Genomic DNA, 19,320 nt, shown 5'->3' with positions numbered 1-19,320 from the left:
TCATTAGGTGCTAGTAACAGGACACCACTAATGCACACACTAACAGACATTAAGCCTATCAAATGGACTGGATGCCCAATAATCCTGCTGCTGCTATAGTTTCACTTCCCCTTCCCTCAGTGCAGCTCGTTAATTAGTTTAGAGTGTAGGGAGGAAAAATTGCTAAGTCTCCAGCAAATATCACACTTACATTAGGCAAATATAATTACAGTATGCTTGGGTATGTATATAAAAGAGTTTCATATATAAAGAAGTATTTCATGACCCACCAATCCGTTGGCAAAGTCATTTATAGGAGTTTCCGTGTTTTGCCATTTGTGTTAATGGTTGCCGGATGACGCTCCGACAGTGGGGATCCCGACAGTCAGTATCCCGACTGCCAGTGCTCTGACAGGGGGGGATACCGACACACAGGGGCTATTCTCCCTTGCGGGGGTCCACGACCCCAATAGAGGGAGAATAGAACCGGGCCCGCAAGGGGCTTCTTTGCGCTCACCCCCCCCCCCCTGTCTGAGCACCGGCAGTCAGGATACTGACTGTCGGGATTCCCACTGTCATTGGCACATACCACACCCATGTTATTAACCATTGCCTCTTATTTATATATAAAATAAGAATTACATTTGAATATTAGAAAGTGGCTCTTGGTGCCACGCTGAGAGACCTAATGTAGCAATTCATGGAAACTAGGGTAAGAACCTATGTACACAACAGCTGTACAAGTATCTGCAAAAAGCCACTGGAGGCATCTTAAGCAAAAAGACACCAACTGCCAAATTCTTTGATACGTCACTGATCCAAAAGGTGCAGCATCGGATCATCCCTGAGGTAACTCTGGATGTCCAACCAAATTAGCCTGCCAGGGCCAGTGACGCTGTGTCAGAGGGCATAGAAACTGGCTTAGGCACACATCCTTGTTTTCTGGAAAGCTTCCCATTTCTGAACCCAAATGCCAGCAGCACGTCAATCATGCTGAGGCTTTTGAGGCTCTGTGAGTGATATCACAGGACCAGATCTGCACATGTTAAGATCTAAAAACATGAATATCAAAATTTACCAAGTCTCTGAATTAAGCCCTGGGTCTATGGATATGGTGGTTCACTGAAGAGCAACAAAAGCTACGGAGTCTAGAACCTGACCACAGAGATTTACATATTGTAAGAATGTACTCCGCCCTCGGGGTGAGCCGCATATTCCCGAAGCCTCACCTCGGCAGTAGTCCATGAGGATGAGCACCTCCCACACATCTCCACTGCTCACAGAATTAATGCTGGAGTCTATGTAACCGACAATGTTCCTGTGCCCAGTGAGATCCCTCTGAAAAGAAAAAGAAAGGGCTGTACTTGGGGAGCGGACATGATCAGTATAAATACTGGTTTGTTCACCTAAACTCTTTGGGACAAATTTAGTAGCTTCCGAGTTTGGCGGCTGAGCGGGATGCCGGCCGGACTCAGGCTTGGTTTTGCCTTGTAGTATTTGTCCTTTTAAAAAAAGAGTCGGTTCAGCCGGCATCCCAAATAACCGCCAAACTCGAGGTGAAACTACAAGTCACAGCTTTACCCGATAGACTGTGGTTGACAGGAGATATTCATAAATTTGCAACAGCTGTAGGCACAGGTTGAGGAAGTACTAAACTATCTTTTACTTACTTCCATGATGACAAGAACAGTGGGGTTTCTATAAGTGCATTCATTTTAACATATTCACCATCTCTACTGAGGGAAGAACCCCCACCCCACTCAGGCAGTCACATTCTGAGACGTGGCAATGGAACACAGCTTGGTTCTCCAACAAGGGGCCACACGCACATGTCACATAACTCCAGTTATGCACAAAGAGTATACTATTAATACACCACACACAACATGAAACCAGTTTATCATATCTCCATAGAGTATTTTATATTTAAAAGAAAAAAAAAAGAAAGAGAAAAAAAAAAGAAAGAGAAAAAAGAAAGAAAGAAAGAAAGAAAGAAAGAAAGAAAGAAAGAAAGAGAGAGAGAGAGAGAGAGAGAGAGAGAGAGAGAGAGAGAGAGAGAGAGAGAGAGAGAGAGAGAGAGAATAGAACTATTCAATTAGCCATATCACACCTTCACCACAGTTCGGAGATGCTTGTTACTGTGCCTAAAGAAAGCTGTCAAATTTTGGTAAACTGCAGTCTCCAGCTTATGTGATGGGTGTGGTAAGGGTAGTGCTGGCTGGCTGTGGCATTAGTTTTGACGATTTTCCCCTCGCACCTCAGGATGGTGAAAGCAGTAAACCTCTGGCGATTAAGGATTTTTTTTTTTTTTTGAGGAAAAAAATCACTGGATACCAGCAATTGCTGTACAAACATGAAGCTAGTAACTTCACTTGGCAAACCCACAATGTAATAAGGTTAGAAAATAATTTGTGTTAATTTTTTTCCCCTGATATGGATGTATCTGCAGACATTTTCCTAAGACCCCTTAGAGGTGCATGGGAAAATAGTCAATGCCGGGAAACTGAAATATACAGTAATGTCTCAGCTCATGGGGACCAAACATCGCGTAGAACAGAATATCTCCCTGCATTGCTAATTCTGTAGGTGCTGCGGATTTAGATAAACTGTTGAATCGTTTTGTGAAATAACAAATGCAAGTGAATAATAAGTCATCCAGGCAACACTATAGAATAAGTGCACACAGAGATGCCGAGTTTGTCCTCACTGCAGTGTAGAAAAGGTCACCGTGCTCTTTATCCTTAATAATGTGACGCATTGCTGTGCAACCTGCTTTCTTCCTCCTCACACCACCAAAATGTTAGCACGATACCTCCGTCCGTTTTAGATCTCCCTCTTACCATGATTTGAATCTCTCTCTTGCAAACCTGAAGGTCATGTTCATTATTCACATACATGCGCTTGAGTGCACGCCGCATCCCATTGCTGGTGTGGACCAGGAAGACCAGCGCAAATCCACCTGCACAACAACAACAAAAATAAATCCTAAATTAATTTTGGCCTCTACAACAAAAAATCATCCGCACACTTTTATTTATTCCTGTAATGTCTGGTTCCATCGCCTCGCTCACTGCAATCATCAATATAAAGGAGAAGGTCTCTCTATAACATTAGAACATTGAGATTATTATGGGACGAGAATGTTTTCCCGACACCTGGGGACTGGTTCTATTTTTGAATGGATGCAGGAAGCGGTAAGGACTTAATATAGATCGTCTCTTCTCCGCAAGATATATTTACAGGCTGCCCAATACATAATGATACCGTGTGGTCAAGGCACAGATCCAGTTGTGAACACCTGTATATAGCGGAACGATTAGTAAATATCATTTTGTTACGTCTGGTATAAAAATAGTTGTTACGGTTCCAAGCTATAAAAGTGTTTCTAGAGGGGCCAATATTGTTGTATGCCTGGATTTAATGTTCCCACACAATTGTTATTCTCAGCGGCTGTTCTTATGTATGCGTCTGACAGTGATGACAATAGAACGTCAAAAATATATATGCTGACTTTTCCATACAGGGCAAACCATGTGCTATTCATTGTGTTACGCCATCGTGGTAACGACAGTGGCCTAGTGTTAGCATTGCTGATAAACCGCCGGGGTCGTGTCAAAGCTTTCATTCCAAATAGAGAGGCCGATTCAGACCCATTTGTTTGGGTCCGAATGCTGGGATATGTAGTTCATCAACAGCTGGAGGACCGCTTCTTTTTAGGGGCGTGGCCTAAAAAGGGGTGTGGCTTAACAGGGGCAAGTCATACTGGCAATGACGAAAAAAAAAAAAAGAAGTGCAACCACTTGACCACAATATAAGCTCAGCCCATTCTGCGGACAGCATATAAAATTACAGAACCTTGTCAAATCTCTATTACTGAAGCAACAGACATTCCAACGGATCACGTTAGCCTTCCAATAGCGCCAGATACACATATGCCCCCAAAAGTGCCAGATACACATATGCTCCAATGGTGCCAGGTATGTCCCCACAGTGCCAGAAACGGGAATGCCACCACGGTGCCAGGTATGACCCCATGGTACTGGGTATGAGCCCACAGTGCCCTCAGTGCCAACAATGCCCCTACAACAAGTAATGCCCAGCAACAAGTATGCCCCACAGTGCCAGCAATGCCCCACAGTGTCAGCAACAAGTATGCCCCACAGTGCCAGCAACGCCCCACAGTGCCAGCAACAAGTATGCCCCACAGTGCCAGCAATGCCCCACAGTGCCAGCAATAAATATGCCCCCACAGTGCCAGCAATATGGTATGCCCCCACAATGCCAGCAATGCCCCCATAGTATTTCCCAGCAGCAGCACACTCACCATTGACGCTGCTGCTGGGGAGAGGACAGTCCAGTGCCCCCTTGCTGTGTAGCTGACGCCGCTGCTTCTCTCAGGGAAGGAGAGTACAGCACACTGCGTATCTCTCCTTCCCTTCACTGTGACTGGGCTGCCCGCCAATCAAAGTTCGCAAGCTCTGATTGGCGGATGGGCGGCTAGTCACAGGGAAGCACACTGAGGGGTAGGAGAGATGCGCAATGCACTCTCCTCCCCTCCAGCAACCTGTGTGACGGCCGCCATTACAGGCCGGGCCGCCACGTACCCGCGTACCACAGGTTGGGAACCACTGCTTTAGGTAACCATACGCTACAGAAAGAAGTTGCAGCTACAGAAAGAAGTTGCAGCAGTGTATGGCCAGCCAATCCCCCTTGAGCAGCCCGGGACCTTCACAGGCTTCATGATTGCGTGCGAACCTTTGACGTGTGAAGTATCACATGCGTACCCCTTCCCTGCTGCCTGGTTGGCGTCTGACCTCTGACTCCAATCCGATGCGCACGGGACCACGCATCGGATGGGGGCATTTAGGGTCAGTTATGTGATGATGAACAGGATTCGCCACATATTTAATTATTGGCAGCCATAAGCATTGACCATAAATTATTTGAGTTGGCCTTAGATCACCAACCCAAGGCACCCCTGAAAGTGTCCTGAGGTACCAAGTTTGGGAACGACTGTAAGAGGATATACCGTATTTATAGATTATATTATACTATTATTATTATTTTTTTACTTTGTGATGTTTGGAAAGTCTGACTCGCCCAGATATCAGCCAAAACCTGCAAGAATAGTAGATTTCTCATCTCAATTGTATGTTCCATCCAGAGTTCAAACTACAAGCACAAGGGGTTTACAAAGACAGTAAATTCTGTTTAATAGGTTTACTGTACCAGAAGTTACAGTATTAGTCACAGGACATTTCATAGCTGCTAGTAAACCAGCAGTGATCGTGATACTGACTCATTATACATTGTATGTCTATGTTCCTTTTCACCTAGATTCTTAGGTAAAGGGATAAGGAATGTGCCCTGTGGGCGGTGATCAAATACAGAACCACTTTGGGATGGAACCTGTACTGCTAATCTGTGCACAGGCTTAAAAACTATAAAACACTGAGGGGTGGATGTATTAAGCATGGAGAAGTGATAAAGTGGAAGGTGATGATCCACCCGCCAGTCAGCGTCTAACTGTCAGGTTTAAGGGCAGTATTCAATGAGAAAAATTCGCTGTGATTTCTGGAGAGTTTGTGCTTTTCACGCGGTGGAGAGAGGTTTTTTTTCTCCAAAGGCGAGCCACCCTATTCAATGTGAAATATTCTCCGGGCAGTATTCAATGAGAAAAGTTCTCCGTCTTTTGTGGAGAACTTGTGCTTTTTTCGCCGTGGAGAGAGGTTTTTTTTCTCCAAAGGCGAGCCACCCTATTCAATGTGAAATATTCTCCGTCTTTCTTAGTGATTCTCGCCGTCTCTCTCCGTGAAGAAATTCTCCATCTTTTGATGGAGAGCAGGAATGTGAACTTTTAAACTAAAAGGGTGTTTTTTTTAATTTTGGTGTCAAAAAATCAGGTTTTTTTTCCTGTGGAGGGCCATGTTATTTTTATTCATGTGCCTATAGCACATGAATATATATTTAATTTTTAAAAAAATATTTTTTTACATTTTTTTTTTTTCTTTTTTTTACACAGTGCAGCCAGCAGGGGGCCGGAGCGCTCGAGCCGCTCATTAGATATTCATATATTCACTGCACCCGAAGCACGTTCGGGTACAGTGAATACTGGGTCCCCCGCTGGCTATAGAGGGGGGCAGCCTGTGCTGCCTGGGTCCCAGGGGGGCCCCCTACCCTCACATATGTTCTGTGGCATCCAGGGAGACTTTAATCTCCCTGGATGCCACGTCCCTGTCAGCTCCCTGCTGCGGACGCTCGTCCGCTGCAGGGGTTAAGACTCGCCGCGAGTGGCGGCGAGTCTTATAAACATTGAATAGTGGCAGCAGGAGAGGCAACGAGCCCTCCGGAACACGGAGAGTGCACGGCGAGCAAAAAAAAATGCTCGCCGTGCACGGAGAATATCTCCATTGAATACTGCCCTCCGTCTTTCTAAGTGATTCTCGCCGTCTCTCTCCGTGTAGAAATTCTCCATCTTTTGATGGAGAGCAGGAATGTGAACTTTTAAACTAAAAGGGTGATTTTTTTAATTTTGGTGTCAAAAAATCAGGTTTTTTTTTCTGTGAAGGGCCATGTTATTTTTATTCATGTGCCTATAGCACATGAATATATATTTAATTGTAAAAAAAAATATTTTTTTACATTTTTTTTTTTTTTTTTTTTTTTACACAGTGCAGCCAGCAGGGGGCCGGAGCGCTCGAGCCGCTCATTAGATATTCATATATTCACTGCACCGTATGCACGATCCGGTGCAGTGAATACTGGGCCCCCCGCTGGCTATAGGGGGGGCAGCCTGTGCTGCCTGGGTCCAGGGGAGCCCTGCTCCCCTCCCCATATCCCCTGCAGCAGCCAAGAGAGACTTTAATCTCTCTTGGCTGCTACGTCCCCCGGCTCCCTGACAGCTCCCTGCCGCGGACGCTCGTCCGCTGCAGGGGTTAAGACTCGCCGCGAGTGGCGGCGAGTCTTTAACACGTTGAATAGGGGGAGCAGGAGGCTCCGGAACACGGAGAGTGCATGGCGAGAGAAAAAATCTCTCGCCATGCACGGACAATATTTCACATTGAATACTGCCCATAGTCTGGGCTTGAAAAATGAGTTATTGGCTGCTGCATTATCACCTTCCTCTTTATCACTTCTCCATGCTTAACACATCTGCCTTTGGATTGTGTAGGTTACTAATGAAGAACCAGATCAGTGACCAATAGGATCCATGTTCAAAGCCTGACCAATCCACATGCTGAGGAGGAGCAGCATGTGGAACCATGGCCCGTAACCCAGCCCTGGTGTCTGTCATTTTGACGGACTAATAACTAGTTTCAATATATTTTACCCAATGAACAGCCAATAATGGTCCAATCTGCAGCTATTGCTATCATCTGATGACACCACACAATGTGGTCTGACAATTGATAGAGTGCAACTGCAATGAACACCTTTCCTTAGATCCTGTTCTGCACCTAACAAGATTGTAGGTGAGATATAAAATAGGTACATGAATAATCTGTGGTGTGTTGGTCCTATAGATCTTACCCCTTTTTATATGTGTGTATATGACAAGCTGAATGACTAGTACTTTATCTCTGTACTATTTATCATTTACCAAGGCTTAGTACATCTCCTTCACTGAATGCAAAGCTTTCACCAGTATAATCAGAACAGATGTATGCTCGGCCTCTTCAGAGCAAGGATAAAAATGGTTAAACAGCAATTACATGATCTTCCCCATATGAGTAATAACATCCTGCCTGCAAATACAGTGATTTATATAAAGCCTTTTTCATGATATTATTTCCCCTGCGATCCGATTTACATGGAATAAATAACACCGATGTCACACTTGCTGACTCCAAACTTATTCTTGGAAAAGGCTGTTACGGCTAATAATAAACACAGTCTCCATGTTCGGCAGCACGGTGTAACGGTTAGCATTACTGCCTTACAGCACTGAGGTTGATCTGCCCTAACTGTGTGGAGTTTGTATATTCTCCCCGTGCTTGCGTGGGTTTCCTCCCACAGTCCAAAAAAATACCGGGTGGGTTAATTGGCTCCGAACAAAATTAACCCTAGAATGTCTGTGTGCGCGTGTATATGTGGTAGGGAATGTAGATTGGAAGCTCCACTGGGGCAGGGACTGATGCGAATGTTCAACTATACTCTGTAAAGCGCTGCGGAATATGAGTGCGCTATAACTGGTAATAAATAAATAAATGTGGACACCAACAGATAATGTTTTTTATGATGTTTAAAAAAATATATATAATAATTATATAGCACCTCATTCCATAATGTTTGTTCATCTGATTTCCGTCGTAAGCTGTCTGCAACCTAGACAATATTCCCAACAATTTTGACAATTCTGATAGGTCGGCATTCTCAGCGATATCTTTCAAAATATTGTCTAGTGTGTACACTCAATATAGTTACTGATGTGCGCTCCCCTGCGCTGGTAATGAGACTTGCTGTCTGCTGAACATGCCGGTCAACATCCTGTATGTTCTTAGAGTTCCGCTGATGTGACTGAACAATATGGTTTAGTGTGTTCGCTCAACATCAGCGACCCGCAGCCGCGACTGATATTGTAAACTATATTGGCAGCGGCCAGCATGGTGTAGTGTGTATGGGACTTTACTCACAAAAAACATAGGTGTTTATGTATCAAACTCTGTACATCTCAGAAAGAATACTGTATTTGGTCAACAGACACTAGATCGACCCTATATAGACATGCACATGGTCGACAGGGTCAATAGGTCACAATGTAAAAGTTAGACACTAGAAAAGGTCGACATGAAAACGGGTCAGTGAGTTTTTTTTTTTTTTTGGTTGTCACTTTGAATGTAAAACCACACGTTACACAATTACAGAAAAAAAGGTGTAACCAAGGTCAGGGCGTCTGGTAATGGGCTGTCTGGCCAAGCTGCTACCGCAAAAATGGGGAGACGTTACTCACCGACAATATGTACAAAAGCAAAAAAGGGTAGGTTGTGCTAAATAAATGTATTTCAGGTGTGCATGTAATAAAAATGTAACAATTATATAATATTAAAATAAAATAATATATAAACAATTAAAAAAAAAAGGTCACTGGCGCTTGGACCACACCATTGCTGGGATACCCTCAATTACCAACAACACCCTCAGCAAGTGACCCAAGCAGGCCACCTTGTCTTTTTGGACTCCGCCTTTGCCACCTGCAATACTGGAATCTCCCCATCCTACCACGGCAGCACCTCATTGTGGAGGAATGCCAGCTCTCCAAATAAGCCGTACCAACACGGGCATCAAACACCATTGGGGAGAAATACCTGTGCATTGGCCACCATTCACTTCAGGCGCACCAATGGCATTCATTGGACATACCCTCACTGGGCAATATAGGAAAGGACACTGGAAAAGCTGCAAGCCCTTGGGCACCAAGGAGACTATACTAAATTCTTTGGAAATTCACAGCAATATATCAATGCATATTTTAAATGCATTTAAAATAATTGTACAGTATATTGTTTTATTTTATTATTATTTAATTAAATGTTACATTTTTATTACAAGCACACCTGAAAGAAATATATATTTAGTCCAACCTACCCTTTCTTGCCTATGTTACACAATTAGTATACCTCTTTGCTCGCGGCACTTAAGGCAAATTACTATTCTTAATTGTAGTTCACGTGGATGGTGAAGGATGAAAAAAACAAAAGAAGTGAAAAAAACATAAAAAAACAAAAGAAACTTGTATCCATTTGAACCTGTCAACCTTTCAGGTTTCAACATACTGCCCATGTCGAACTTTTGTACTTATCAAGCTTCTCTAATCAATAGGAACCAAAAATGGCCAGAATTGCCCAGTTCGGTCAAACAAACACAGCCATTGGCCCTGACATAACTGTTATGTTAGGCCGAGTAACTAGTAGGGAGGTAACTAGTATATTAAAAAAAAAAAAAAAAACTTTAAAGACAAGCTAGACATGGGACTTTGTTGCACTCAACATACTTAATTCATTCAAACTTCATCAGGGGCGTGGTCTACTAATACTCTGCTGGGTGTGTGATGTAGTTCATCGCATCGAATAGCTTCTTAGGACAGACCCCAGCCCATATAAGCAATATGGAGAATGCTGTTGACAACTAATTAACCCTTTGAGTGCCGATTTTGCTGTGAGAGAGACTCGAAATATCCGCTACAATTGCCAGCGCCGCTCACAGCGACTGTCCTTTTATTTGGGGGCAATATTGAACTAAACTTCAATTAAATTGGCTTGGCCGTATTTATATTTATTTATACTAAAAGAACAGTCGCTGTGAGCGGCGCTGGCTTTCTTAGCGGATATTTTGAGGATCGCTCACAGCAGCGTTGGCACTCAAAGGGTTAATATTGGAGTTTAGTCACTTGCTGTGAATAGACTACCAAATTCCAAAGGATAGAGCATTCCAAGGTGTGTACGGTGATCCCTAAATACCTTGAACAACTTGTATAGAATAGATAGTATCACAACAAGAATGACCAAACTTGTTCTGCAAGAAGAACTGTGAATTATTTCCAAGTGATTGATGAATATATCAAATGCCTTGCAAATGTATTCATACCTTTTGCCCAATTCCCTCATTTTTACTGAATAAGACAAACCTGTTGAAGTGTTTTTCTCCATGATAATATGGATTATATTCCAAGGCACAGAAACACACCATTAACTATTTTTAAATGTGACATTGTTTAATATTACAGTTATTTTTGCTAAAGAACTGATCCGCAGACTTTCGCAGCAATAACACTTGAAAGGTCTTTTGGGTAATTATATACCAGATGTGCAAACACTGTAGCCCAAAATATCCTCTGGGTTATTCAGCTCAATTGTTAAATAGAGCAACATATTTTAATGTATGTAGAATCAGGGCTTTGAATGGGAAATTGGAGAATACTCACATGAATGCTGGGTACAATTACCATGGCTACCGATATAGTGTATACATACTGTGGGAGAATGATATAGTGCACACAAACACAGAAGGATATCGTTCACGATATCAGTCAGTGAAGCCACACCCCCTCCACGCTCCATACAGCTGACACTGAGGGCCGTTAATGACCCGCAGCCATGTGCATAGTTAACAATATTGATAGTACACACTGGGTGATATGCATGAGATATATCGTTAATGATATGGACGATATCGTTAACGATATCGCCCAGCTTTACATAAAATTGCCTCCTCTCCTAGATGCACCCAAATTTGGATGCCCAGAATGGTGAGTCTCCCAAAAACCGCTTGAGTGCATTTATACCACTTTCACATCGCCGACACGTTTTAAAAACCGGTATTTTAAAACGGTAATTAAAACGGGTCAGAGCCTTAACATTGCCGCAGATTACCGTTTTAAATACCGGTTTATACCCCTTTCACATCGCACTTTTAAAACAGTAAATTGCCGTTTTTTTTCCCCTTTTTAAAACGTTTAAGCCTGCACTGTGAATGCATAGCATTGTACACATTCACATTGCACAAAAAACGGCAAGGAACCGTGTAGGACTCTGCTTTTTACACGGTTCGAAATGCCAGTTAACTTTAAACGGTAAATCGGCTGTGGTGCATTCACAGTGCAGGCTTAAACGTTTTAAAAAGGGAAAAAAACGGCAATTTACCGTTTTAAAAGTGCGATGTGAAAGGGGTATTAGTTATCACTGCAACTGGATTTATTTATTTATTACTGAGGAAACCGAAGTACCCAGAGGAAAATCACGAAGGCACAGGGAGAATATACAAACTCTGCACAGTTAGGGTCATGGTGGTAATCGAACCCATGACCTCAGTGCTGTGAGTCAGTAATGCTGTGCTGGAAATCTTTTATTTGCTTTCAATGTCAAGATAAACTAGCGTTGTTTTCTTTTAAAGCAGTTTAAAATGGGTTCTCTTACAATATATTGCACCATCCACCAGTCCAGGCGTAAGGACAACAACCCCAACGTATAATGCTACCACTACACTGTATTTATGGTATTTTTGAAACATTTCCACCACAGCCACAGCATAGGGCCTAATATTTATGCAACATTAATATTTAAATTTTATAATAAAAAAGAAAAAATAACAAAAAAACCTCTAAGTGCATTTGACATGAAATAAAAAACCACAGGGTAGGACTTGTTAATTACTACTAACCATTTTTTTTATATCAACAGCATATTCCGTTAGACACTTGGCCAAGGGACTTTTGTAATTAACTGTCACTTACACATACAAATTCTTGGGGTTTTAAAATTTCAGCCACTACAAAAAACATCCAATTTACCGGGTGAAAGAAACGTAACCTTACAAAGTTTAAATGTTATATGCAAGTTTAATGACAAGTCTGCTTGACTACAGAATAAGTTCTTCATAAATGCCCTTTGGCCACAAATGTTTCTCCGAGGCCTTTTGAGACTGTTCCATTGACTTACAGGACACGTAACAGGAACCCTCCACGCTGACTTGTTTTGTGTATACATACATTACCTCGTACCGCTCAGAACATATTTCAGTAAATTATAAATAGGATGCTGCGTGTAAAATTGTTTAATTATATTTAAAAAAATTATTCATGTGAAAAATGAAAGATGAAGAAAAAGCCAGCAAAGGACTGACATGGTCTGTTTGATCTCAATGGCCTGAAGCTTTTATATATGATGAATGCTATTGGGAATGGACATTTTGTATATTTTCATAACTTGGTCAGGAAATGGCTGAGCAAACACAGGCTGGGTCTGGTTTGTACTGCATCTCTGCAATAAGACATACTTAGCAGATAGGAACAGCCACTCCCAGGCCTGTATTATTGCTATGAAGTGGTCAGGCTGCTCAATCAATGCCTAGTGCCAAAGTTACATTTTTTTACTTGAAAGGGGAAACTGAAGGATTTAAGAGCCTGATTCAGAGATGTATACCAATGCCACTATAGCTGTGAAGGTGTATTAGTTACTGGATTTGACTGGTTGCAGGGTAGCCAATCATCATACTTCTGAGTAACCATGTGGTCGCACAGAATGGCTGCAGGAAGATGCCGGAGCCATTGCTGCCGTGTACAGGATTGCAGTTGCAGGCTGAAGCATGCCCATAAAGCGGTAAGGTCATGCCTGCTGTGCTTTTGCCACCCAACCCCAAACTGCCCCCAAAACATTCCCTGACTGTAAATTACATAGTTCGGGCACTTTTTTCAATTGGCAGGGCACATTTTATATTAGAAATTTACATAGGAAACAAACAAAAAGAAAACATATATAAAAAAAATTGCACACTGCACTAGGGTTACACAATCGTTAAACATGGTCATACTCAGCTAAGCCCATTACATATTCTGTCGTAATGACAAATACACATTATGGCACACACTGTGAGGCCTCTTATACATTATACCACACACCATAATGCCCATTACACATGATGACCCATCGGAAGTTCTCAATGGCATGTGAGCACGGTAGGGGCAGCGTAAGGGCGCACAGTGCCACGCACAAAAAGGGCAGGGTGCATTTTCAAGCACCCTGCAAAAGAAGCTTAGAGGGAACACTACTAGTGATCGCAATTGCAAGACCGTCTCGGCACATTTGCGGCTTAAGAAGCATCCGCAGTCTGGGGCGATAATTGCTCAACTGCATAAATACGAGATTTGCATCCAAACAGCGACTAAACAAACCAAAATGACTGCTCTTCAAACTGGAAGCAGTTTATGCTATGATGCACTACTGAGGTGAAAATTCAGGATTAGTTTTGACTTTCCCCTTTTAAAAGTATGCAAGTATTCGAAGCCCAGCGAGCAGGTAACCGCCAGGCACGCCGAGCTCTCAATGACCACCCTCCCAACGGCTAGAGAAAGTGTGCACCTAAACGCCCGCACATGTCAATCACCTTGACAGTGCACAGGTTCGTTCGCAAGGGGACCCCACACTTTATTTTGACAAACATCAGGGCTGCGGGTACTTGTTTAGTTTCACGGCGGCAGCATGGCCGCACCCTAGTTCCGGCGCTCACAGAACTTTCTAAAATAAACTAAATAAACTCCATGCCAACGTGGATAGTTCATACCCCCACTATCCACGTTGGCATGGAGTTGACTTTAGATAGTGTGGGGAGCGTAGCGAGCCACCGAGCCCGTAGCGTGGGCGAGCCCCGCAAGGGGACTCACGCACGGCCATGCTGCCGCCATGAAACTAAACAAGTACCGGGCTGCGAATTAATACATTAACCCCTTCCCGACATTTGACGTATATATACGTCATGGCCGGGATGTGCTTCCCGACACATGACGTATATATACGTCATGACTTCTAACTGTCACCGCGTCTATAGACGCGGTGACAGTTTAGAGATGTCTGCTGTCCCTGACAGCAGACATCCCCCCTCGCCGCCCAGGGGGGGCAGGGGTGCCCCCCCGGTCGGTGATCGCTGCGATTGGCTGTTCAAAAGTGAACAGCCAATTGCAGCGTTTTCTGTGTTACCGGCGGCTAAGCCGCTCGGTAACACAGAGATCGGTGGTGATCGGTGCTGTTAAGTACAGCACCGATCACCACCGAGCGGCAAACCGCCCTCCCACCCGCCCGGCAGCCCGCCCTCCCTCCCGGCAGCCTCTCTCCAGCCTCCCTCCCACCCAGCCAGCAGCCGCAGCCCCCCTCCCACCCCCCCGCCAGCAGCAGCACTGCTGCTTAAATCTTTGATAGTTGTTTAAATTTATTTAGATGAACTATATATATATATATATATATATATATATATATATATATATATATATATGTGTATATATGTACATATATATATATATATATATATATATATATGTGTATATATGTACACACACATATATATATATATATATATATATATATATATATATATATACATACATATACATACACACACACACACACACACACACACACACACATATATATATATACACAGTGATCGGTGCTGTTAAGTACAGCACCGATCACCACCGATCGCCAGCCCCCCCCCCCCCCCCCCTCCCACCCGGCGGCCCCCCCTCCCACCCACCCGGCTGCCGCAGCGCCAGCACCCCTCCCACCCCCCCACCAGCCGCAGCGCCAGCCCCCCTCCCAAAGCTGGTGAGCAAAATGGGGTCACATGTGGGGGGGTTCCACTGTATTGGTGCTTCGGGGGTCTTGCTAATGCGACATAGCACCCACCATTCATTCCACCACCAAAAATCACTCCTTCCCTTCTGAGTCCTGCCATGCACCCAAATGGTATTTTTGGGTCACATGTGAGGCATTGCCGTACTCGGGAGAAATTGGGGCACAGATTTTGGGGTGCTTTGTCTCCTTCATTCCTTGCGAAAATGAAAAATTTTGAGCCAGAACTGCATTTTTGTGTAAAAAATTACATTTTTTACACAAAAATGCAGATCTGGCTCAAAATTTTTCATTTTCACAAGGAATGAAGGAGACAAAGCACCCCAAAATCTGTGCCCCAATTTCTCCCGAGTATGGCAATGCCTCACATGTGACCAACAAATACCAGTTGGGTGCATGGCAGGACTCAGAAGGGAAGGAGTGATTTTTGGATTTTGCAGCACAGATTCTGGTTGAATGACCCCTGAAGCACCCATACAGTGGAACCCCCCCACAAGTGACCCCATTTTGCAAACTACACCCTTCAGGGAATTCGTCAGGGGGTATAGTGTACATTTCAAACCCCCAGGGGTTTCACCAATTTTGATACAACTGAGCTGTGAAAATGAAAAATTAAATTTTTTCATTTTCACAGCCCAGTTGTATCAAAATTGGTGAAACCCCTGGGGGTTTGAAATGTACACTATACCCCTAAATGAATTCCCTGAAGGGTGTAGTTTGCAAAATGGGGTGACTTGTGGGGGAGGTTCCTAACTTTTAGCACTTATGGTGCCTAGAAACCTACATGGTACCTAAAAAAAAATCTCATAAAAAGGAGGCTCCAAAATCAAGTAGGTGCTCCTTCTATTATGAAGCCTGTGGTTTGGTCAACGTGCACACTAGGGCCACATATAGGATATTTATGAAAACAAAAGAATTGGGGGAATCAATTTTTAGTCACATTTCTCTAGTAAAATCTACTGTATTCGTTAGCTACCATACCCATGCCCCTTTTTTATCAATATTTTATGTATATGTGTGGCCATGTGGCCTATTAAATTGTTATGATCTTTTTTTATATAAATCTGTGAAGTCAATCCAACTGCCAATTGGTTTTTTATTAATTTAGAATTTCTAGCGCTGCATATTTTCGTTTTTCTCGTATTCGTTAGAAAAATGTATTAAAATTGAAACTCTGCAAAAAAAAAGAAATTTTGAAATTTCACCTACACTTTGTTTTAATTCCTGTGAAACACATAAAGGGTTAACAAACTTCCAAAATGCTGTTTTGAATACTGTGAGGGGTGCAGTTTTTGAAATGGCATCATTTATGGGGGTGTCTCACATACAAGTCCCTCAAAGTCACATCAGAACTGAACTGGTCCCTAAAAAAATCAGTGTTTGAAATTTTCTTGAAAATTTGAGAATTTGCTATTCATATTTGAAGCCTCCTAGTGTCCAAAAAAATGAAAAGGAGGTTGAAATAATGATTGCAACATAAAGTAGACATATGGTCTTTGTTAGTTATTAACTATTTTGAGTGGTATGTTTATTTGTCTCACAAGCAGAAAATGTGACATTTTGCAAATTGCAAAATTTTCCATTTTTTCACGACATTTTGGTATTTTTCACAAAAAAACACAGACTGTATCGACCCAAATTTACCACTAACTTGAAGTACAATGTGTCACGAGAAAACAATCTCAAAATCACTGGGATAAGTAAAAGCAAAAAAAAGTTATCCCCACTTAAGTGAAACATGTCAGATTTGAAAAAACTGGCTGTGTCAGGAAGGGGTTAATACTGCACATGGGACCTGATCGCAAAATCTTTCTCAAATGGGCAAAACCATGTGCACTGCAGGTGGGGCAAAACGTAGCCGCACTCTGTGAGCCGAGTGTTAGCGGCTCCTGCGGCAATAACTCACCGCGCCGTGTCAGAGCGGCTGTAAGCACATGAGCCGCACTCTGAGCCGGACGTTAGCTGCTCCTGTGGCAGTAACTCACAGCGCCGTGGCAATAACTCTGGGGGATATCAGCAAATATCACAGGTGTCTCTCCCCCTGGATGGACGCTAGGGGTGTGTGGTCAATGGTTGTCAGTATAAAGACAAGTTTTGCTGCACACCGGGCGGCTTTGTCAATTTGGAATCAGCTCATACCTGCCATGTCACAGACTGCATTTGAAAAATGTCAGACAGGAGCTGATTGGCTGGCTGTTTATCACTCTCCATTTTATCACTTTTGAAGCTTAGTGCATCTGGCCCAGGACCTGATGTAGCAAGAGGGGCTGCTGGTCATAACTGTAGTAATAATATATGAGGACACATTGTATAATGTATGAATTACGGCCTGTCGGCTCAAAAAACAAATGTGAAAAACTAATGTTGAACTTTTGACTATCGAACTTCCCATTGTCGACATAATGCTGGTATCGACCTTCCAATCCTGTTGACATTAGCCATGTCGACCCATTTCAGGTGTTCATGTTCATGTTAGTCCATTGTGTCTAGTCCCTTCTGTAAAAAACATACAATTAGATTGGTTTCTGTGGGCATTTGTTTTGCTTGCTAAGGGCAGCAGCACACAGAATTGACGCATGTGAACTATTTGTGCCACAAGCCTCAGATGTGTAACCGGTTCCTAGTAAATGAGTTCACTGTCTCCACATGGAATGCAGTCAATTTACCTACAATCAAAATCCGAACGCTCAAAATACCGACAAGGTCAAAATACCGATATTAAAAATACCAACACGGTCAAAATACCAACACGGTCAAAATACCGACATTTAACTTGTTCATACTTTACCATCCCATTGGACATGGAGGGGGAATATAATAGTGTGCCAGGCGCAGCAAGGCACCGTCCCGAAGCATGGCGAGCGTATCGAGCCATGCGAAGTGACGCGGTACTACGTTTGACTGTCCATGTCGCACAGAATTTCACAGGCGGAATTTCATGCCCTACCATACACTAGGGCGTGGAGGGAGAATCCCTCCACATTAGTATAGTTTGGTTCAGGCTGCCTCCATAAGTAACGAGCAGGTAGGCGAGAACCACCATGTGATTTCATGTGAGCATGACTGATCCACATTAAATTGGTATGTGAGGCAATGAGTAAACAGATCAGATATCTAGCATACACAGGTGACACAAAGTAACCTTATGACTGTCAGCACCAGAGATGTTGGAGAAAATACCTGGGCATTTTTTCCCTGCAATTCCTCTGATGGAGGCTGTGGGGTCTAGCAGTGCAGTCAGCCTCATTAATTCTAACCTTTCCCCGGTCACATCGCGTTTATCACAATTGAACGTTGTGTCTTTTCGGTTTGACATTGGATGACAGCGTTATCCCCGTGGCGGGAAAAGGAGAGCAAATCGGAATGCAGAGAAATAGCAGCATGATAACAAGGTGGTACGAGCAGAGATGAGCTGCCAGACACAGCAACCTGCTAAATAATCACTTTAATATTGTTCTTGGTACTAGAAAAATTTGTAGTGTTGTCCTCTCTGGTTGCTATGGATTGTGGCTTAGTAATATGCACATGCCATGGTATTTTATAACCCCCCAGGTACATGTATAAAACATTCTTCGGTGAAGAAGTTGTTAGCTGTGAATTATACGATTCGATCGACCCGGGTTATAAGCTTTGGTGCTTTCACACCGCACCTTGACCTGGGTCAACCCTTCTCCAACCAGGGAATAACCCAGGTCAGAGGTGCGGTGTGAAAGGGGTAGAACTGTCACTTTTTTCAACACGTCCTAGAACATGACAGTTAGATAAAGTACCAGCCAATCATATTTTACTTCTTATTTATGTAGCACCTTCTAGAAGATAATTGGTTGCTTTGGGCAATATCACATCGTCAATAGATCTTCCATCTTAGTAAAATTTACCCCTGCTAGCGTTGGGCGTGTTTTTGCCCCAAAAAAATGCACCTTAGTTGCAGTATATAAATGTATAAAGTGATACCTGTATATCGGTGTGCTACTTTTTAGTCCTCGTCTACATGTCCATCCAATACATGTAATGTTTTGCATCCGTATACAGTACAGACTCAGTCACAGTTATAAGAAAGTATCATATCAAATCAGCAAACTGTTAATGAATTTAAAATCAAAACTGAATACATTTTTGGCACAAAGGGAAATCCTATAGATATAACTTAAGGCCCATACACACTTGAAGATTTTCAGCTGAAAATCGCTCAAAACAGCCGTTTTGAGCGATTTTCGGCTCA

The 19,320-nt window shown here is 43.1% G+C and overlaps 1 protein-coding gene across 9 annotated transcripts in view; it reads right to left on the bottom strand.

Moving 5' to 3' along the window:
- AAK1 (AP2 associated kinase 1) overlaps positions 1–19,320 on the bottom strand; it is a 99,606-nt gene that overhangs the window by 62,313 nt on the left and 17,973 nt on the right. For all 9 annotated transcript variants that reach the window (XM_083184550.1, XM_083184551.1, XM_083184547.1 and 6 more), the window contains exons 3-4: positions 2,820–2,938; positions 1,209–1,317 (exon numbers count right to left, since the gene is read on the bottom strand). In XM_083184550.1, coding sequence (XP_083040676.1) covers positions 1,209–1,317; positions 2,820–2,938 — 228 coding nt within the window. The remainder of the gene's footprint in view (positions 1–1,208; positions 1,318–2,819; positions 2,939–19,320) is intronic.

This window comes from Crinia signifera, chromosome 4 (assembly GCF_055691185.1).
Source record: "Crinia signifera chromosome 4, ASM5569118v1, whole genome shotgun sequence".
Lineage (NCBI taxonomy): Eukaryota > Metazoa > Chordata > Amphibia > Anura > Myobatrachidae > Crinia > Crinia signifera.
The sequence above is the reverse complement of the archived record's forward strand: the minus strand, read 5'-3'. Positions and strand labels throughout refer to the sequence as shown.